Below are 22,918 nucleotides of genomic sequence, written 5' to 3'. Positions count from 1 at the left end.
TATTAGTAAATTCATGTTTCCGTTATTATTCAATATTTTGACGAGTAACTTTATGTTTCCATTAAAATTCAATATTTTGATCAGTAATTTAATTTTTTCATAACTATTCAATATTTTGATCACTAACTTCATGTTCCCGTTAATATTAATTGATTAAAATCAATTTACAAATTAAATATATTATGGAATTAGCTATAAAAATATTTAAATCAATAGGAAACTTAATCTTGTTATTATTTAATATTTAATTAAATGTGTTAATATGAGTACCATATACGTGTACCATATAAGTATTCATATGTATCCGTACTATATTATTTCGTATTTGGATAGAATTGATCCTGTTAAAATTTTAATTTTAATATTCAATTATTTTATATTATATATATAAATAAATATATAGACCATTGATGAACTTGTCCCATTAAAAGTTTAAATTTTATAAATAAGAAAGAAATAAGAATATTCAAACAAATATGATTTTCAGTTTCAATACTCTTATTAATACTCACTTTAGTGTAATTAATGTTTTGTAAAAATTAATATAATATATAAAATTAATGGTAACTTAAAACGTGTAATAATAATTTTTTTTAAATATGATATAAAACACAATTAAAGCACCAGATTACTCTTTTCATTTATGTTATTTCAAATCAAGTAAATTAAAATATTCAAACTTGATCAAGTAACCTAATCAACCATAGTGCATAGTGAACAAATCCATTAAGCAGCAACATTTTTCATAGTGGAAAAAAGAAGTGGCACACTTGCATCATTGCATGAATTTCATAAAGAAAATTAATTCACACATAAAGAAAATTATCTCCATCAGATTTTGTTTTGAAAATTAATGCACGAATACCATAAAAAAAAAAAACTTGCACACTTGCATCATTCTTATATGCATCATTCCTATCTTGGAACTGTCAAGTACTGAAAAATATCTCCATCTCCATCATATCAGGAACCGATCCGATTACGGGACAATCATCGCAAGGAGGTTGATATTCAAAATAATTCTACAGTAAATGCACCTCAAGTAATGGCATTGAGTCATCAGGTCCCAGACCAAACCTTCCAAGTTCATCATCATCATCACTGAGATAAAGATGGTAAGGTTGATCCGGCACAGGCTCTTGCATAAAATAATCCATAAGGAATTCATCATCAGAATCATCATCATCATAATTATCATCATCATTATCATTGAGTATGGATTCCATAAGATTCTTAATCATATCATAAGTTTAGTATGGACTGTCGAAATCATCTTTAATATATAGATTGCTTTCGGGTAAAGTCAAGAAACTGTCCATCTCACCCGAAATTCTACATCAAATACACTGATCAATAAATAGTTAAAAATTAAGCAACATTCAAAATAGTGATAGTAAAATAAAGAACGTACAGAATAGGGTTTTTTAGTTACCAAGACATTAGCTTTGGCTAGAGAAGAAACTTTATTGATGAGTTAGTAATATTGAATAATTAATTCCCACTATTCTCTGGAAAATTTGCAGGCCATTGCCATTTTGGATATTCATTGATGATAACATTTTCATTTGATCTATTGTTAAAACTTTCAATATCTGCATATCACAGCCAAAATGCCGGACCCAGCTGAACCGAGAAGTCAAGCTGCAGCGCAAAAATCAAACCGAGAATCCTGCGGAAACATTTCCAGACCCAGCTGAACCGCTCTGCACTATTATAAACAAAACCATATCAACATCATATTGAAATTATAAAGACCATGTCAATATCACTTCAATCTACACAATCTATCAAAGATACACTGTAAATCGTATTCATTCATTTATAACAGAACAAAACATCAAACTTATTTCACCAATTCAATCCTAAAGCAGCTCCATTCATTCTCGAAAATATCCAAATATACTAAATTGTCCAAAATCAGTGCAGAGATTCTATGCACAAGTCAAAAACATACATATACAACAGATACATTCCAAAGGAAAAACTCATATAAAACTCATAAACACATACACTCAGTTCAGACATTATTTGAAACAGGGACGATTCCATTCGGATTCAATGACCGTCACATTATCTCAGCAACCATATACATCAAGCTAGCCGGTGTCTAAATAACATAACCTGCCGTATCCGAAGCTCTTCACACCAGTCCCAAAGGACCTGCTGCAAGCAAATATGTCATCAAGAAAGATAATGTATATTAGGGAAATAGAATCTCTTTCAAACATTGCTGATACAACCACATATCTTCGTGTCCATGTAAAGAAAAAAGGACACATTCAATAAAATTTTAGAGAAATGGTAAATTATTTAAGGATTTTAATTTCTAAAGGGCTTCTGAGTATATAAAAGAGAAGTTTCAAAAGGGCTTATGCTCTACACATAATGAGCTGTACATTCAATTTCCAATAAAGTTCAGATATTTTATTTCACACACATTTCCATTTATAACATATCGGGCAAAAGAATCGAAAGCAAGTATATAAAAGAGAAAGGGTGATGTTTACATGAGTGTATGAGAAATCACATGCAAATAATACATATAATATTATCCCTTCGTAATCGGATTATATAGAAACCACACAAAAATAACAATAACAACTACAGAAGGAGATTCTCATTTTTGTTTATCATTCTTTTATTGATAGTAATTGATTGAAAGACAGACCATTTGGCAAGTTTGTTTGTTGAAAAAATAATGAACTACTAAAAGAAAATACCACCAAATTAGTTTTAAACAACATAATACAATATTAGTTGCCCACACTTACCAATGGATTATTTCAATCAATATCAAAGCTGTTGATGGCGCAAGGTTCTGGCAGCACTTCAATAGGTTCCTCGCTTGAGAAATTTAAGATGAAATCGATTGTATTAATCCTCAACCGATGCAAAGCTAAGCGGGACGAAAAGGAACATTTTCCCATCCCGCTATCCCAAACAATCATACCTCCCGAACCTTCAGCTAAATATAAACAGTTTGGCTCATTCTTTGGTTGCGAGAGACCATATATACATGCTTTATCACTACTTTGATATACCATATCAAAAAATTTCTCTTTGATAAGTCAATTTAAGCCATTCTCTTTTAATAAAACACTGAATTGTATTGTCTCTTGGACCAGGCTGAAAAACCAAAACCAAAAGATAAAATAATCACACATTTAGTACTATCTTACAACCAAGTCTGAAACAAAGATGACACTAAATCAATTGAATAGAGAAATTTGGTGAATGCCTTATTATTCAAAATACCAGTTTTTTATAGAGCCGGTTTTCTCAGTGAAGATGAAGATGCCCTTAATGTATTCCTTTCTAGCAGGGTTATCTTCCTGTGGTCCATTATAAGCTGTCCACACTGACTCCCCCCTAAACAACCTCATCAACTGCACATAACCACATACATATCCATATAATAAAACAATTAAATCTAATCCACCAATATAAAGCCTTTAATCTTTATCAATTTTAAGTTTTGAGCAATCTTAAAAGTTACAACATCACTGCTTAAGTTTTGAGCACATATCATAAATGAAGCCTTAATCAAAGGAATTATGATTACCTTCACATAGTTAGGTGTGTCAAGCGTAAACCGGTGGTAGATTCCGGCTGGTAAGATGATAAGATCACCAACCTTGATTGAAATATGAATCCAGCGATCGCCTTTGTCTCGAATATCAAAGTAACCACTCCCCTCCATACAATAACGAATCTCTTCATCCTCATGAATGTGCTCAGTATAGAAGTTCTTCAACTTCTCTTCATAGTTTTCAACTTTCTACGCTAAATTAAAATTACTACAAATGTACATATGAATAGAGGTAGTTTTTTTGTAATTTTTATAATATGTAACAGACTCTAGAGTTTGATAAAAATTTAGAAATTAACTAACTAACTACCTCATAACAAACTCTAACTACCTAATAACAAACTCTACCCATAATGTGATGCCTTTGCAGCCAAAGCTGACCATGAGCGTACAGATCCTGTCATCACCGTAATTGTTATCTCCTGCCAAAAACAGAAAAATGAATGACTAATTAGCAAAACTGGAACACTTAGAAAAAATTATGATCACTAACTTGGGTAGGTCAAAATTCAACATTGGCCTCCTCTTGATACCAAAAAGGCATGATAAGGCCATTGTTGAATCCCAAAATCTGTGCATCAGGGAGGTGCCAACTCGGTTGTTTCCAACCTAATTAGCGGGAGAAAAATAACACCATCATTAAAATTATTAACGAAAAATATTCACAAAAACATTTTATTAAAAGATGAAAATTGGCGTCATCGTGTTTGCCATTTTACAACTCTCAGCACTACACTCTTATCCCAGTTAGTAAAAGATCAACTACAGAATGACATATTTTTAGTTAACATAGTCAAATCTTTTTTAACTTTGGTCTTTGGTTGTGAAGCACAAATTCATGTTTCATCATACATACATAATGAAAGAATGATTAGGAATGAAAATACAAACAAACCTTTCTTCCACTGCCTCTAAAACTTGTTACCAATGTTTCACATATTTTCTCATCTATTTTCTAATTGTAGAGCATCTTTCATAGGTCTGAAATCGAGCTTGATTCTTCTTGCTGATCTCTTTATCAAGCAGATCAATCTTAGTTTTGATGGATGGATCATCAAAAGGTCTGCACCTGACAAAATAAAATGAACGAATCTGCTTAGGGACCATAGTAAAAAAATATAGGGACCATAGTAGAAAAATATAGGGACCATAGTAAAAAAACAAATCAAATAACTGGAAAAGATAAGGGACCAATGTTGTATCGAAACTTGTAACGTAACATGTTCATTTTACAAAGTAAAATAAGCTAAAGCATCCTAAAGACCAAGTAGTCTGTGTATCCCTTTAAGTAATCAAAGTTAGCATGTTGCAGAATTGAGCTTTCGCGGTATGTCATAGTTATCAATAAGTTTCTAATAGTATGCCTCGTCCGAACCAAAAAGGCGTGTCAAAAGTGCCAGCGGGATCAGCTCTATGAAGGGGTAGCGCCTCAACCTGTAAGAGGTGCTGACCTCCATCTGATAGCTTACATAGAGAACAAAGAGAAACTTACAAATTTCACATTTTTATCTCTACTCAAACAACAAAATCACAACGTTATCATCATTTGCATAGCCAAAAGAACTTACATCAAGTATAAACCCTCCAAGATATTCAATTCCGGTAATCGAACATATAAAACTCCCCGCAACAGCCATGGCACCATAAATCCCTGAAACAAAACCACTCATTAAAAACCAAATTGATGCAAATACACCAAATAATCTCCATAAACAAAGTAAGAATTTTCCAATTTGGAAAAACATTGATTCAATCAAAAAGGAAAACATAAACTTTTCCTTTTATATCTAACCCAATTAGCTAAAGATTCATTTTTCATAAAAGTAAACAAAAGGGTATCTACAAAGTTCCACACTTTAGCATCACGATATCATCACAATTCTCACTGATGCCATAGCAGAGTCTCACAACAGCCCCAATTCTTTCCCAAACAGGAAAGTCAGCAGCAGCAGCCTCATTGAAACATTGGTTCAATGTGGTGGTATATGAATCTGTAGTATACTATACAATTAAATTGAATTGAATATACTATATTATAACCTATCTCATGTCAAATCAAAATTCACAAAATTATATACACAGTTCTGAAATCAAAAGCCATGTAAAAACACAAAGAGCTAACATAATGAGAGACAAATAAACACAACAATAGGAAACAACAAACCTTTTTGGCATCAGGGTCTGCAACCTCTTTAGGGATGTCATCGTATCCCTCTGGTTTCTTATCCTCGGGATCAAGAATAAACTCTTTGTCATCCCAATCTTTTGGCTGTGATTGGACAGATTACAATTGGAAATTATGAGTACACAACACAAATAGGAATCAGACAATTAAATTATTAGAGTAGGTGGAAAAGGTACCTTCTTAGCCTCAGGATCCTTAATTTTCTTTGCAGGAAGAAGATTCCAATCAGTGTAGAGGCTACCGGTTTGCTTCTGAATATTATCTATCAGGATGCTGTAGGTTGCATCAGGACGGATGATGAATGTGTAAACATGTGTAAGTTGGCCAGTCTCACATGGAACATCCTTCTTTATCACATTCGCAGATCTACTGCAAAAAACGATACTTCATATCAAATTAAAACATAATCGTTCAGATCGAGATTCAAAAACACATTGTAAAAACACCTATCATGAAAATTCAATATCAAATTCAACAAATCACAATGCACAAACATAAATTCAAAATCCAAAATCGAAGGTTCGCGATCTAATAAAATAAAATTGAGATGAAGGAAATGGATAGCTACCTTCGAAACGTTCTTCGAAGAAAACCTTAGCAGAAGCTACGGATGCAGTATCTTGATGTCGCCGAGTTATTGTTGCGGGCATTGTCGAGGTTGTTGATGACGATGATGAATATTATTCACAGTGGAGTTTGTGAAGGTGATTGAAATAACATTGCAACATCATGCTATGTTGCACAGATGAAAGGTCGTGAAAGAAGAGCGGGGAGTTCTTGAGGATTAGATCAAAAATTAAATGGAGATGAAGAGATTATATTTTTCTGCCTGAGGCGCGTCGTTAGGTCTTACAATCACGGTGGACAGACACAAAGAGAAAGAGAAAAGATTTGGAAATTGGAAGAAGAGGAGGAACGGTTTTGGAAGAGGAAGAGGATAGTTAGTAACCGTCCAATTATAATGAAGGAAGAAGTGAATTTTGAAGAAGCTGATGTGGAATTATGAGAAGACAGAAGCTGATGTGGATAGCCTAAGAATTGCTCAAATGGTAGACTTTTCTTATATCATAGATAGCATATCTCAATAATTATCTCATTAATATTTCTTAATCCTTATGTAGGTAGTTTAGGAAATTTATTGTATATATCTTTTTGAGAGTGAATAAAAAATTAAGCAATTACCTCATATTCTTTCATTTTGGTATCAGTAGCGGGTTTAAAATTTTAAAAAACCTAAATTGATACTTAGTTTTTTTTTTCTTTTCCTTTAGTTTTCTACCGGTCTTAATAAGAATACTATTTTGAAAATGATTATGATGAGAAAATACAAATAAGCATACAACTAATGGTGATAAAGGGAATAAGAGGATTGCTCTCAATTATCATTGTTGTACTATTGTATCCTTTAGATAATCCTAGCCTGAATATTTAGCCAACAACTTTTAAGGGAGACAATTATCAAGAATGGGAAATCAATATGTATAATGCATTTCGTGTAAAGTATAAATTGGATTTCTTGAACGAGATTGTGACATAACCAATTGTTGGTGCAAGCGAGATCGAAGATAATCCTAGCGTGAATATTTAGCCAGCAACTTTTAAGAGAGACAATTATCAAGAATGGGAAATCAATATGCATAATACATTTCGTGTAAAGCATAAATTGGATTTCTTGAACGAGATTGTGACATAACCAATTGTTGGTGCAAGCGAGATCGAAGATTGATGGAGTCTTAATTTCATGCTTGTAGCCTAGATTATTTAATTTATTGAATCATCTCTTCGTTCCACCATAACCTATTATGATACAATAAAAGACTTGTGGGACGATCTACATCAGTGGTTCTTCAACGACAACATACAATATATTCTTCAATTACAATTTGCACTAACACATTTAGATCAAAATGGTTAGAGTGGTGCTGCTTACTACTGTCGCGACACGAAAAATACCCAAGCGTAAAGAACACTTAAAATACAACAGAGTCTTTGCCAAACTATATTTATTCCAAAGGAAAGGGAAAATATCGATAAAACCCACAAAAGAAAAGAAAATAGTCGTCACAACCAATGTGGTTCGAGAGTCAGTTATGCAAGGGGAAGGTATTAGCACCCTTCACATCTGTTGTATTTAACAGAAACCATTTAGTTAGTTTTGCAAATGAGTATTAGTGTAATGTTTACTTGTGATCTTCTGATTTATTATGCGAAAAGAAAAGAAAGAAAATTTTATTTAAGTTTTTTAATATTGTGCTCACCATGATTTTAAAATCTTGTGTCTACGTATTGCCATGTGCAACGCGAAAATCAGAGCTTCGTAATTCATAGTAGAAAACCACATATTTGTTGGTTGCTTTTAAAGAGTGATGCTTAAATCACATTGAAAGGTTAAACATTGCATGTTGCTCGCTCTTGGAGGCTGAAGTGTTAGTTTATTTCGCGTCAAATTGGACACTATGCCAAACAAGCACATAGACAGCGCTTTTTTTGGCCTTTAGCAGCACTTTAAAGCGCTGCCTAAACCAGTGCTGCTATAAATAAAGGCAACACTTTGGATTAATTCAAAAGCGCAGCTATATGTCCCCTTTAGGCAGCTTTTGACTTTAAAAGCGTTACTATATGTCCACTTTAGACAACGCTTTTACATTAGACAGCGCTTTTGTCAGTACCGCTTTAGCAGCGCTTTTGCATTAGATAGTGCTTTTGTTAGTACCCCTTTAGCAGCGCTTTTGCATTAGACAACGTTTTTCGTCATCTTTTAGGCATCACTTTAGACACCGCTTTTAAGAAAGCGCTGTCTATTCCCCCCTTTAGGCAACGCTTTTCCCCACTTCAGACAACGCTTTTCTCTTTAAGCGCTGTCTAATATACACGAAATTTTTATAATATAATACTTATTTTTACTTACAAAAGCCCTGCCAATATTTAATAAATTTTCACCATATTTTGCACCAAATTTGATAGCTTTAATATATATAACAATAACTTAAAAATTCTACATATATATAGCATCAAATTTACATATACAAAAATCTACATATATATAATTGATGATATATACAACAACAACTTGAAAATTCTAAAATGCTAAATTGATGTTAAAAGTATATATTACTATCTTCGAGAATTTCTAAAAAACAACAACAATGATATTTTTGGGAGGATCTTGTATCTTCATATCTAGTTCCCTCAACAACCAAATATTTAAAATCTGCAAGCAAGTATATAGATTCAAAATTAGAATCAACACATGAACTCCAAAGTTATAGACTTAAATCACATATTATCTTATCTTGAACTTCTTAGCAGCATTTGGTTCCACCTTATCATAATTAGGCACAACCTGTACGTGATAGGAATTTATTATGCACATACCACATCAGCAAAATACATTCAAACTAGTATCAAAAATCAATTTGTCAGTTTCATGAAAATTAATCTCTAAAAAATATAGTAAGTAATTCTTTGTCCCAGCTAACAAACATGAACTATGCGACATTGCTTCCCTGAAGAACTTTTCTTAAGCTATTTAGTTATAGAAACAGTTTATACATAAATCATTAAATGGTATGTATTGAGTGAAGAAGAACTCAAAATAGATATTCACACAAACAACCCCTTATGCGTTGAACCACAAAATATGCCCATACATCTTACAATTTGTATTTGTATCTGAAAATGAATCTGAACTAAAGAGTCGCTTATACACGTAGCACCATATAACACTATCACATCCAAACACTAAGGGCTTGTTTACTTATAAAAAACATTTTTTTTAGTTTTCACTTTCTAAAATTTGTGTTCATTTTAAATTTCTAACTGAGTGCCTTCAGACCCATGGAGAATGCATTATCAGAAACAGTGAAAAGTGAAAACAATTATTCGACATTTTCAATAATTTTAAACATGCTAGATTCATTTTTGTATTGTTTACTAAATTGTGAATACTAACACATTAATGTTCTGTAAAAAAACACATTAATGTTTTCACATGGTTAATATTGCACATGATTAAGATAGAAAGAGAACACTTAAATGTTGTACACTAAGATAAAACTAAGCACCACATTCATCAGAAAATATAAGTGCAACAGGATAAAAAAACTGAGAGATACACAATAGGTAGCAGTGTTGGATAAGAGAACAAACAATAACCTTCTCAACCAACCAAATTCATCTCTCCTTTTCATCTCAATCTTCTAGCAATCTATGTCAGCAACAAGAACAAACACGCCCAATTGAATTACCGAATTACTTGGACTCTGGAAATGGCAGACAAATCTAGTTAATAATTTGCCTTATAACTAAATAATAAGCATTGTACACAATTATACACCTTATAACTAAATAATAAGCATTGTACTATTACTACAAAACAAAGATACAACTTGCAGCTAACTAAAGATTACGTCCACTAGACATTGCAAGCGTAACGAGATAGGATGCATAGAAAGCGTAGCAAACAATAGTCAATTGCAATCAGTTAAAAAAAAGAGTAAGAATCACTTATCTTTTCATGACGGTGTGATACGAGTTCCATTCTGGGAATCATTTTGTAAGTCAATTTTCAATCGGTAGGAAAGTTTGAAACCGCAGATAAATCCGCATCTAATGTATTTTTAAAACTAAAAGATTTGGGACAACATTATAAAGTTTTCATTCTCCATTCTGATCTACATCCATTCTTGATAGATTCTGCAAAGCACAAAATCAAAGAACATTTAGAGATTTGTAAGAATCAAATTATACTCTGCCTCAGTCCAATTCATTGTCAAATTTATCTTTTTTTCATCACTAGGCCATTTCTGTCATGCTCCATTTCATATGACATTCTTATGGGACAAAACTAATATTAAACTTTAAACAATATTTAAGAAAAGGGGAAGATAGTTTAACTTACAAAGGTAGAATAATACACAAAATCCAATCCTGTGAAAACAACAAATGCAATTTGAAACACATTGTCCATCTCATGACATTTTAGTTGCATGCTTCCATAGTGCACCTATGTTGCTTTCTTGTCACTAGAATTCCCTTCACTACTTCGTTGCCTCCATTTTTTTCCAAATGATTACATAAAATTTTCAGTTACTTGATGTTTCTAAAATCACTCTACTATATTATATTACTAGTGTAGCCGACTTGTTTGAAAAAATCAGCTTAGTCACATATTTCTCGTGTGCAGGATTCACTACTAAACTCTATCAGTTACGAAGAGCAAAGATAATATTAATATGATGCATTCTTTTAGTATAACATAATAGCATCAAAACACGCATCAAATATGTATTTAATCAAATGACAACAGTCTTCTGCAATTAGTTAGTAAAACCAGCAGCGATTACTTATCTTTTTATAGTGGATGTTTGTAATATGCACCAAGATTCTTTCACAGCTGTTGACGTCAGAGATTTTGACGACATCTAAAGAGCATATGGACAGATTTTATGGGAGACCTGAGTACTCCTGCAAGAATTTGAATTCCATGCACAAATGTGTAGTACTTAGTGAGAATAGTGTTGAAATGCCAGCTTTGCCACTTAGGATTCAATGTTGAATGCGCTGCAGCAAATGTTGTTGTTGTTGATCTCGAGAACTAATGCACCTTATCGGGAAAACATTGACGTTATCGATTCTTGACTTGGACCTAAGAGACCAAAACACCATAGAAATTGACACATCATTGTATATGATAGAATGGTTGAATCAGATTGAATCAGTGTGAATTTTGATTTGATTTGAGGTCCAGTTTTTCTCAAACCAGATTGAATCAGTCTATATGATAGAATGATTTTCAATTTATATGTGTGGCCCTGACTCATATTGTGAGTTGGTCATTTGTATCAAACACAGTTGAGCAGAAGATCAAAAGGTAATTGAAGAAAAATAGAAAATTCATATCTCTCCCTTTGCATAAATTGACACCAGGATTGAAATTTTGTATCAAACCTTCATCAAGTTCAGTCTCATTCACAATCTTCTCAAGAGTATATGAAAAATAACTTGCAAGAACTAACATTCGACATTGCAAAGAATACGCAAATAATACATTTCAAATCCGTGTCACCACATCGTAACTTTCGTAACAAAGGCCAAATATGATATTAATTAAGAAACAAAGATGAACACACAAATACCCATTCAATTCTTAACTGAAAAATCTAATAGTACAACATCATAGATAGATAGATATCCAGAGCGAGAGAGATAGAGAGAAAGAAAGATCATGATTCACATACACACACATTTAGAGAGAGAGAGAGAGACTAAGAAGAAGGAACTTAGGGTTTTAGGGTTTTGATAGACTAACCTTTTCGTTTGCGTTTTCTGGTTGACAGCGGTGGTTTTTGTTTCTCCCGGTGGAGAGCGTTGGTTGCGGACGGAGGGGAAGAGGAAGACGGAGGTCTGGGCTTAGGGTTTTTCGCGCGAGAGAAGAGAAACAGTTCTGAGAATAGAAAGAATGAATAGAATATATTTTTTAATTTTAATTTTAAATGACTTTCGGCAGCGCTTCTGTAAAGCACTGTCTAATGTGGCCCTTTAATAAAACTTTTGCTAATATGGATCTTTAGCAGCGCTTCTTATGTGGGTCTTTAGCAACGCTTTTGATAAGCGCCATCTAAGGTGGGCCTTTTAGCAGTGCTATCGATAAGCGCTGTCTAAGGTGGGCCTTTTAGCAGCACTTTTCCACATTTTCGTACATACTTTTCGTGTTTTATTTTTTATTTAACTTATAGCAGCGCTTTTGGAAATGAGTGTTGCCTAAGGTGCACTGCCTAAAGTCATTTTTGGCATAGTGGGATAAAGCATACTCGTTTATGAAAAGGTTTTCAAAGTCGCACTAAGGCAAAAAAATAGTTTAATTGGTTGAATTGCTTTTAAGGGATTTGAGTATCAAATGACCAAGCTATACAACTTATATTAAAACACGTGAGAAAAAGGTAGGATATACATCCAGCTCATCCATTTATCTGTTTATTGAAAAAAGAGTGAGACAAATTTAGTCATAACTTCTTAACAGAATGTGAGTATCAAATGGTCAAGTTATACAACTTGTATTCAAATACTCGAGAGAAAGGTAGGACATACGTCCAGCTCACTCATTTACCATTTATGGAATTGACCTAAACTCGCTTAAGTAACGTATTTTAACTGGATTATGAATATTTGAATGACCAAGCTATACAACTTGTATCCAAATAATTGAGGAAAAGGTAGGACATGCTTCCAGCTCGTCCGTTTAATCCATTTATTTAGAAAAAGACTTTACACACGTTGATTTAAAATCGGGAGAAAAATACTTGGTTTGACCAAGAGTTCGCATCGTTGAAATTACTTGACGTTGGATCAAATATTTTAATTTCTTTTTGAAATTGGCTAGTAAGATAGATTGTGTCTAACAAACTAAGAATCTCTAAGTCGTAAGCCTTTATACCTAGCTCTAGCTTTTTCTAATTATATATTTCTTTACTTCATTATATCATAATTAGTTTAATTTTCTTCGAAAGTTATGGCTTCTGGTTGTTGTGTCCGATAATAAAAATAGTCTCTGCGAATATTAATGATTCTACAGTGGCATAGCTCTAGACATGGCATCCCTATCCCCTAAATTACAAGCTAGCGCGCAACGACTTTTCAGCCGTTGTTGTTTTTTTTTGCAGGTTCAAAAACATCTCTTTCGCGTCTCCTCCTTGTCTCTATTTTGGTTGATTGCTTCTTCCTTCGATTCATTTTAATCTAATTCTTTTTAATTATTTACAACAATTAAAAACAAAAACAAATAAAAATAAAAATAAAACAAAAGATAAAACAAAGAAACAACTAAAAAGAGATAGAAGGAAATGGGCTAGAGACAAAAAGAGGAAGCTAAAGGCCCAATGGAAGGGGCACTGCAAATAATCCTGGGGGTGTAAGGGACTAAAGGGCGAAGGCCCAAAGGAATCAAGCCCATGCTCTGAGTCAAAGGCCTTGACTCCACAGGGAGCATGGGATTGAAAGACTAAAGGAAGTCAAAGCAATCTAAGGACCCAGAGAAGGGTGCACAAAAGGCTACAGTAGGGAAGTGTTGCACTTTATCTTTGGATCTGGCAAGACGCATGTATGCCAAGTGGCACACATTAGACGGACAAAAACAAAAGCATAAAAGCCCACCCTGAGAGAGAGCTCATTTGCTCTAAACGATAATAATGGATGAAGAGGAATATCCTCTAATGATTGAGACTTTTGCTCTTTTGAAAGCAGTGGAGATTACAAATGATTGTTGTTTCTAAGCAGTTGAGTTCGAAACGAACAACAAAGCTTTGGATGAGATGATGAACATATGTGAAAAACCTAGAAACAAATGGGGGATGACGTGCAATACAATCCAGAGAAAAATAGAACGACTAAAAAATTAGAATTTCTCAATAATAACGAAATAGCGCAATTGTAGCTAGACTGAAAAAAAAGAAAAAAGAAACAGAATACATCATATGGATCGAAGATATCCAAAGTGCATCCAGGCCCAAACAAAAAGCTCAATTAATTAATTTCTTTTTGTTTTAGACAAAAAAATGAAAGAAAAATGACAAGATAAAAAGTTTAGTTTTGCATCAAAGATGTTTCTTGCACGCACGCACCCGTGTCTTGCGACACTTCCACCAGATACCTTTCTTCTTCCCTTTTCGAATTTCAATACAGTCCTAACAAAATCTTAAGCCTCAACAGAAAGGTGAAAAATGGTGGCTCGCACATTCCAAGTTCTTCACAACGACTCCAACTTCGATCTCGAATACGACACCGACGATGGCTTCGAAGTTCGCCTCTTTCTTCAAAACCTTCTTCCATTCTCTCACCGCACTCTCAATTTCACTTCTTCGTTCACTCTTGCAGGTTCTTCAGTTCCAGCTTTACTCTCTCACTTCCGTTCCACCAGATCATCAAAAGGTCTTCATTACACCAACACAATCTCTTCAAAATTTCATTTTTCATTCTCAAGTGTAAATAATTTGATACTTTTTTTTTGATTGATTGCATAGATTTATGGAGCTGAACCTAATTCCCAAATTTCAACTGATTCCGATCTCGCAACAATTTCTGATAAACTGCGACTTGTATCCATTGATGATGATGGTGATTCTCAACAACGTGAATCAAGCTCTAATCAGTTCTTGAAATCCGATGAGGAATTTGCTAGGCTCTTGCAGGTTTAGGTTTTCCATCGTCGATTTTTGCTTCGATTTTTCATAAGCTTGACTTGGTTTTTAATATATATGATATTTTTTCTCATTTCTTTGTTTGTTTGAGTGAATCTGTTCAGGCTGAAGAGGAAGCACTCATGTTGCAGCAGTATGTTGCTAGTGAAAATATTCAGGAATTTGAGAGTAGAGTGCGACCTTATGTTACTCAAGTCCTCATGGTAATTCTCACCTTATTATTACGTTACGTCATTCGTTATCATAGAAGTAGAGTCAATTTAAGAAACTAATTTGCTATTTCATAAATTTGAGGGACTAAATTGTTCGACATTGATAATTCGAGGACCGGAATACAAAATTTACTCAATAGTGGTAGTTTTTGTTTTATTTTTTCTTTGGAATGAGGAACACATGACATTTAGTTCATGAAACTGCTTATATAATTTTCGAAAGAGAAAATATCCTTTGATGTCAAGTACAATATTCTTTGATTTTTTATATGTATTTTTGAAGTGTGTGTAAGTTATAGATGATAAAAAGTAAGAGAGAGAGAGAGGCAGAGATAAGCATAAATGGTGTTTGTATTTGGATGTTCAAATAACACAACTGTTTGCGAAAGTGAGGTTTATTTTTAAAGTAGAACAACTCTAAATGGTTTCACAAGAGACTCAGTATAAGAAACAAGCTTCCTTAAGAAAATTAGTTACATCATGATTGATTTCATGTGTTGATTGTTGTGATATCTTACAGTATGAAGATGAAAAACGCCAGGAGGCTGCTCGGAAGTCTGTTCCTGTTGAAGAGCTTGAGGAGAAAGCATTGGTTTCTTTGGCCAAAGTAAGTTCCTGTAAATTTATCTTTCAAAAGAAAATCTTAACTCCTTGTGATCAATAATGTATAAAGGATGTCCATATCATGTCATGTTATGTGTTAACTCACCATCAAACTCTTTTTACTGTATCTCTTACTACTCTAGAAATTCATTCACTCCAAGTTTGTTTCTATTTTTGTTTTATCAAGCACTTGTGTATGGATATCTCTCTTTATGCATGAGGTTCCATAAGCACAGCCTTTGGTACTATGCTACAATTGTTTTGTAATTGATGTAATCCTGATAATTATTCTTCAGGAGGGGAACTTCAATCCTTCAAAAATAGAACGTGATCATGCTTTCCTGCTGCAACTGCTTTTTTGGTTCAAGCGATCCTTCAGGTTTAAGTTGGTTATATATTGTTTATTCATGCCAAATGAATGAAATGTATCAATAGATAATCACTCCATAAGAACAGAAAATATTTATTTATGATTTAAATCAAACATGAGTCACATAGATTTGTGGCTTAGCTGAGTTATATTTTGTTTTTCTCTCCTCCCATAAAAAACACCAACTCACCTGTACTTGTGCTCTTTTTTTGATTGCTTCTAATCATTTAGATTTCTGTCTTGTCCTCATTGAATAGATGGGTGAATTCACCAGCTTGTCACGGCTGTGGCAACGAAACTGTAGGCCAGGGTATGACTGCTCCACTTCCTTCTGAAACTCTTTATGGAGCTTCCAGGGTTGAAATATACCGGTATGACCAATTGAATATTTGTTTTAATTTAATGTGAGATAAATGTATTTCCTTGTAGTGAGATCAGAAATGTGGGTTTGGTAATTATCATATTATGGTATATATCTTTTTTCGAATGATATCATGCATTTGAATTTTGAACTATCGTTGAACCTTTGGTAAGCTATGGTTAGTCAACTGGTCTGTCTGCCTATTTTAATTTTTTTAATTCTTTTTTAGTTTCTTTATATTTGAAAGTATCATGTTTTTCAAGATCCAGAAGCTTTTTCCTGTTTGAATATATTTAGATCAGGCAGTGCCAGATAATCTTGTTTTGTTATGAACTGAATTATTCCCCCTTTACATATACTAAATTAATCCCGTTTCCTGTTTGAATGGCCTTTCTCTTATAAAGCATTTTCGTAGGTTTCTGTCATGTTCACTAATTTTAGTTTCCGCAATTTGCCCGACTTCCTTAATTTTCCGGCTATTCACATTTATATTTCCACATCACAGCTGCACTGTTTGCTCCAAAATGACTCGCTTCCCTCGGTATAATGATCCAAAAAAGGTATTCAACTTGCGTTAAACTGCTAGCTAATGATGTATTTTATACACTTGGCCAACTTTCAAATCGACTGCAATGCCTATCACATTTGCTTTGGACACTCCCTTTATTCTCTTTCAATTTCAATTTGCAGATTGTGGAAACCAGAGAAGGCCGCTGTGGAGAATGGGCCAATTGCTTTACGCTCTATTGTCGAGCTTTTGGCTACGAGTCACGTCTGGTTTGTAACAAGAATACTAGATGAAATTTAGTCTTTTCAGTGCTAGTCTTTCTTAGTTTTTTATGTTACAATAGAGCAGATAATGTGCTGATGTTCTGTATCATAAATAGCTAGGATGCATGGTGTAGAATTGTAGACAGGGTTTAAATCTTTGCGATACTTATATTGTGGCAAATAGCACGTGATGATTTTAACATTACAAATGCAATACCAAATGTCATATGCCAAACATTAAATATCTTGTGTTCTGGTAAATCGTCTTAGTCTTACACACACATAATACATGTTAGCTCAGATATACATAGAAAAATAGTTCCAGCTATGGATATTCTTATTGAACTGTAATCAGTAAGAAAAAGGTAGTTATGCACGTAAAACTGAACTAAATTATTGAAATTAGCCTTGCATTCTTATTGCTATCACTTTGCCCCTTATGGTGTTTTGGCACTAGTGTTTGTTGATTTCTGTGGGATGGTTGGGCCAGTTTTCACTAAATATTCCCCACAGTTTTGCTAGTAAATTTCATTTATTGTGAGTTTAAAGTCTTCTGAACTCTTTGCTTATATTCACAAATACACGTGCTTGTTTGTTTTGTGAGGAATATGTTTTTTTGTAACTGAATTTTGTTTGATATATCCAGATCTTGGACTTTACAGACCATGTTTGGACTGAGTGCTTCTCTCAATTCCTGGGAAGGTACAATTAACACAATAGTTACTTGTTCTTGTAATATGCTGTTAAAACTATATCTGGTGGGACAGTGTTTTTTTTCTGAGCCCATATGATCTTACAGATGGATGCATCTTGATCCTTGTGAAGCCATCTATGACAAGCCATTATTATATGAAAAAGGGTATTATTCATTTTCCATTAACACCTTTTAATTGACTTAAGAAAGTAGTTATTCTTTTCATCTTGCATGCATCACACTTTTTAAATCTGTGGAATTAGGTGGAATAAGAAATTAGATTATGTTATTGCCATTGCGAAAGATGGAACTTATGATGTCACCAAACGGTACACAAGGAAGTGGCATGAGGTAGGTTTTACAATCTACTCCCTCTGGTCCTATTTAAGAGAAAGTCAATTTTTTAGATTCATTGAATAATCAATGTATTTGGTCTACTATACAGTCCAGATACATTGATTCTTCAATAAACCTAAGAAGTAAGTTTTCTCTTATAAATAGGACCAGAGGGAATATATTCTTTCTTTCCTTATGTTTTCTTAATATACAAGCTTCCCACACTTGCATTAGGAATCAAGGTCCCTGATTTTGGTAATAATCAATTATGAGCTTTTTTACCTTTTTCAAAATTTAAGGTCCTATCTCGACGAACTATGCTTACAGAGGCTTCTCAATCATCTTTACTTGCTGATATAACCAAAGAATGTCGAAGAGGCTATTCATCACAACTACTTTCAATAATTGAAGCACGTGATATGGAAGAAAACCAACAACTTGAGAGGAGTTTGCATTTTGAAGATGACGAGTCCCTCTCATTACCTGGAAGAAGAAGTGGGAATGAGCAATGGCGCAAATCCAGATCTGAAATTGGTTCTGATAACCTAAGTTCATCTGATTGCCCAGTTCGTTTGTGCGTAGATGAGCACGTGACTAAGATTTATAATGCGTTCCGTCCTGTACTACATCAATTTATTGAGGAAAAACTCACAAAGGCTGAAGCTGTCGAAGTACTTGGGATTACGAAAGGAATTCTCTTGGTTCTTCGCAGTTCCCCTTTTAAATCAAGAAGGGCCTCTATCGATTCAGTTCTAAACGACCCAACGTTTCAGAAACTTTTGCCATCTTTTCACAGTTTACTTGACGCACTTTCAGTTGAAAAAAAAGTGAGTACAGATGGGAGGGTTGAAATTTGTTTGGTTGGTAACCCTGTAGTAACTTCTTTAGCATTGCCCGTTGTGCTAGACGCTCTAGATGACATGGTTCACAACCTTAACAAGTGTGAAAACTATGGGAAAGATATGTTTATGTTGCCCCTACTGAGGTTAAATAGATTACATTCCGGTTCAGTCGTTGCAAGTGCTGAGGAGTTGCCATTAGGGATTGTGAGTTTATATCTGACTTATTTTATATGTTTTAACATTAATGATTTATAGCATTAATAACTTGTTTTTGTTTTATAAAATTTCAGGTAACATCAGCATTTGATGGAACTCAAATATCAAAATGGGAAGAACCAAATGGAGCAAAAGGTATATTTTTAAATGGCTTTTGAGGTTACAAAATTTGATTCACGTCATATTAGAAATTAAGATAAAGGAGAGAAACATTGTTACTGAACTTATATTTTGTATTGAATGAATCTGATGAATTTAGTTACAAGGAGGGAACAACTATACTAATTGATTCTTATCCTACACTATCAAGGACATAACGTATACTAATACCATCTCCACTGAGTTGGTTACAGCTGTCACTAGTAAGGACAGGTGTCATGATGCCTACTAACCGTATTCTACCAACTATTATAAAGCTTCTACAATACTCACATAGGTCAGATTGCATTATAAGAGTATACACTTTTATATAATATCTTAATAAAGAAGTTGCCATGTTTCACTTGCAAAATGAAAACATGACTTGTACTATCCTATAGAAAAGCACATGTTGCATTACTTTCAACTTCCATCTAGTTATACTAAATCCTAATTATATTAATGAAATTTTCTTAATGTAAGATTTTGATTGATTGTATTTGTAACTTCCAACTATACGATATTTCTGTCATTACTCAAACTATCTCATTGACATTCCTTAACTCTTACATGGAAGTTTAACGACAGATTTTACCACTCCCATAAACTTTACAGTTCAAGCTACTATTAGTCTAATGTTTTTTGGTTAACAGACTGTCAAGCTAGTTTCTCTGAATTGATAATTCAATGTTAAATTACTCAATCCTAGGAGTTATGCTCTGTTTGCGTTCTGTCTTCAGGACATCAATTTTAAGATTAATAAAAATGAATTCATAACTATGATACGAAAAATAATAGAGCAAGAAACTCAACTATAATCATTTTAAATAGTAGTGCCAACCAATAGTATGATTTCATTTTATTACTATTCTAAGTGTGCTGGCAGACATTGCTCTCTTGATGCTCTTCCTAAAATAATATTGTTAAATATTTAACTGTAGGTTGTTGGATCGTGTATAGAACATTTGATAACAAGAAGTTTGAGCTCGTGGCATATGAATTGATGTCAGCCAATGATGCCCCAGAAAGGGATCCAATGGATTGGTATGGATTTCTGAATATTTGATGATACGATGCTTCATTTTTGGTTCATTTTTTAATTATTATTATTAGCAGTAACGAGTGAATAAGGAGTAGAGAGTATCTCTTTATCTTAAAACTAAAAGAAAGAAATGCACATTTTGATTACTAAGGATTTTGTGTATCACCCAATTAATGTCACAAATTTTGGAAATGTGTCTTTATATCCTGTATACTCCCTCTAACTATAATTGAGTTTTCATGCATAATCATCTGTTAATAAAGCATGTGTTATTTTCCCAGGATTCTTGAAGAGAGCGATGATGAGGGGGTCAGTTGGAAAGTTTTGGACAAGCAAACCTCACAGTTCTTTGAAAACCGTTTCCAACGTAAAACATACATGATCAACTCAACAAGTTTTCCATCTAATCTCTTCAGGTAATTTTATTTATAGTACTGTCTTATGATTTTATACAAACATCTGATCATAGTTTGTCATCTTTAGTACATTTTAAAATTTCATAAAATATCTGTTTACTAAGGATTAAGATGGTAAAATTTGATTGGACGAATTTGTAAAACTTGTGTAAACTAATATGATTAAATATATATGTAAAAATTATTTACAGAGTCAGTGTTAATAAAGTAAATCATTGCTTTTTGCTTAATGGAATTAGATCATCAGAATTATTCTTGACATATTATTAATAAGCATGGATGGAAATGACTTTGCAGGTTCAGGTTTCTGGCAGTCAAAGACATTCATTCTAATTCCCGGCTACAAATTGGTAGCATTGACCTCTATGCCAAAACATTATGAAATATAGGTAAATTGTGAGTCGGATTGAACATTTTCTTTTATTTTCCATTTTTGATGAAAAATTGAGCAAAATTTGTCAATATTTCTTTTCATTAAAGAAATGTATATTTATTTTATCAATAGCTCAAAAAGATGCATCACCTTGAATGCATGCATCATATTATTATACACTGGGAAATGTTTCCAATAGAATGAAAACATCTTTATAGGACTGCATTGATTTATAATTTGTCTTATGAGGAGTGCTAGCAACACTCTCTTTTGAACACTCTCTCAAGCACTCACTTTCTTATTGGTTGAAACATGTGTGGGCCCCTCATTTTGAAAATAGGTCCCACATAAAGTAGTAGGACCCACACATGTTTCAACCAATAAGAAAGTGAGTGTTTGAGAGAGTGTTCAAAAGAGAGTGTTGCTAGCATTTCTCTTTGTCTTATTAGCTTGGTAATGTTTGAGTTTCGAATGATACATATTTGTTTTCTAACCCATTTAATTGGCGCTCCAAAATATCCCTACGACTTAAGTGCTTTTGGCTCCATATGTAAGTATAAGTTTTGTGAGACTGTTTGAAGGAAATTACTAAAACAGCTGAGACATTTTCATAAGTTTTTTCCACTTTTTTTCATAAAGTCTCAAAGATAGCTTTTATTTTTAGTGGCCAAGTGCCAACACTTCTTAATTAAATATGTTGGGAAGGGGAGTATGGTGACTAGGATTCGAACTGTGGTGGCCACATGAATTGTCCTCACACTCAAACCACTATGCTGTAATTTAAAACATCTGATCAATTAATTAAGGTAAGAAAATATGCGCGCAATTTTGCCTTTTTGATTTGAAATATATTTATTTTAGTTTTAAATATAATTAGTTTCAGTCTCTCCATAACCTTAAGCTTTTAAGCATAGGTCTTAGTAATTTTAAATGGAAATTTTAATATTATAGTTACTATCATTAAATATGAAGATTGTAAACTTTTGCTTAAATTTTATTTTTTTTAAAATGAACTATTTTTGCTTACATAGTTATAAGGATGAAATATGTTTTTGGAGTGTAAGCAGCTTAGAAAATCGATCAAATTGAACATTCAAACTATTGTGTATAATTATCTCATGTCTCTAGTTATGGATAGTTTGCCCAAACTTAACACAAACACAACACACTTGTGTTGCTTCTCCTTTCACAAGCCACAGCAAAACTTAAGATAAGATGTGTTTGTTCACCACAAACTTTAAATTTTATTGATCACCACCTTTGTTTGGTCCCGCCATTGTTCCACTCACCACCTACGACTTGCTGATTTTTATTGTGGTTGACATCCTCGTGTTTCATATTTTATTGATTAGTTTGTTTATCTCTTGTATCTCTTTTCATTTCTTTTAGGGCTACAATACACAGAGTGGCGAGAAGGTATCTCTTGTATCTCTTTTCATTTCTTTTAGGGCTACAATACACAGAGTGGTGAGAAGGTATGTATATGACCAGAGGCGGATTCAGACATTACATATTGGTGGGGCTAAACAAGAAAGAAACTACAAACTAAATCATATTAAAAATAAAAAAATAATAT

General features: G+C 33.3%; 2 protein-coding genes and 1 long non-coding RNA gene across 4 annotated transcripts; 1 reads left to right on the top strand and 2 right to left on the bottom strand.

The window, feature by feature from the left end:
* Positions 1-1,414: 1,414 nt before the first annotated feature.
* On the bottom strand, positions 1,415-5,690 carry LOC131615054 (acireductone dioxygenase-like). The gene is made up of 9 exons (XM_058886569.1): positions 5,670-5,690; positions 5,476-5,590; positions 5,158-5,240; positions 3,952-4,011; positions 3,563-3,778; positions 3,256-3,386; positions 2,772-3,126; positions 2,011-2,163; positions 1,415-1,708 (listed from the first exon to the last, which is right to left on the bottom strand). The coding sequence occupies exons 1-7, from the start codon at positions 5,688-5,690 to the stop codon at positions 3,069-3,071; spliced, it is 684 nt and encodes a 227-aa protein (XP_058742552.1). The 3' UTR covers positions 1,415-1,708; positions 2,011-2,163; positions 2,772-3,068.
* An 8-nt stretch (positions 5,691-5,698) lies between these two features.
* On the bottom strand, positions 5,699-6,622 carry LOC131612866 (uncharacterized). Its single transcript, XR_009287490.1, has 3 exons — positions 6,343-6,622; positions 5,951-6,143; positions 5,699-5,858 (listed from the first exon to the last, which is right to left on the bottom strand). It is a non-coding gene; the product is annotated as an uncharacterized LOC131612866 (long non-coding RNA).
* A 7,748-nt stretch (positions 6,623-14,370) lies between these two features.
* On the top strand, positions 14,371-22,872 carry LOC131610652 (peptide-N(4)-(N-acetyl-beta-glucosaminyl)asparagine amidase). Of its 2 annotated transcripts, XM_058882657.1 has the most exons (18): positions 14,371-14,569; positions 14,646-14,699; positions 14,792-14,959; positions 15,073-15,171; positions 15,701-15,787; positions 16,080-16,162; positions 16,411-16,524; positions 17,020-17,074; positions 17,205-17,291; positions 17,932-17,987; positions 18,085-18,144; positions 18,243-18,330; positions 18,615-19,361; positions 19,448-19,508; positions 20,453-20,555; positions 20,835-20,969; positions 21,267-21,358; positions 22,732-22,872. In XM_058882657.1, the coding sequence occupies exons 1-17, from the start codon at positions 14,492-14,494 to the stop codon at positions 21,349-21,351; spliced, it is 2,160 nt and encodes a 719-aa protein (XP_058738640.1). In that variant the 5' UTR covers positions 14,371-14,491; the 3' UTR covers positions 21,352-21,358; positions 22,732-22,872. The 2 variants fall into 2 exon arrangements, with proteins under 2 accessions (XP_058738640.1, XP_058738639.1); XM_058882656.1 differs by lacking the exon at positions 22,732-22,872 and having other exon boundaries at positions 21,267-21,567.
* The last annotated feature ends 46 nt before the right edge of the window (positions 22,873-22,918 follow it).

Source organism: Vicia villosa, linkage group LG6, assembly GCF_029867415.1.
Source record: "Vicia villosa cultivar HV-30 ecotype Madison, WI linkage group LG6, Vvil1.0, whole genome shotgun sequence".
Taxonomy (NCBI): domain Eukaryota; kingdom Viridiplantae; phylum Streptophyta; class Magnoliopsida; order Fabales; family Fabaceae; genus Vicia; species Vicia villosa.
The sequence above is the reverse complement of the archived record's forward strand: the minus strand, read 5'-3'. Positions and strand labels throughout refer to the sequence as shown.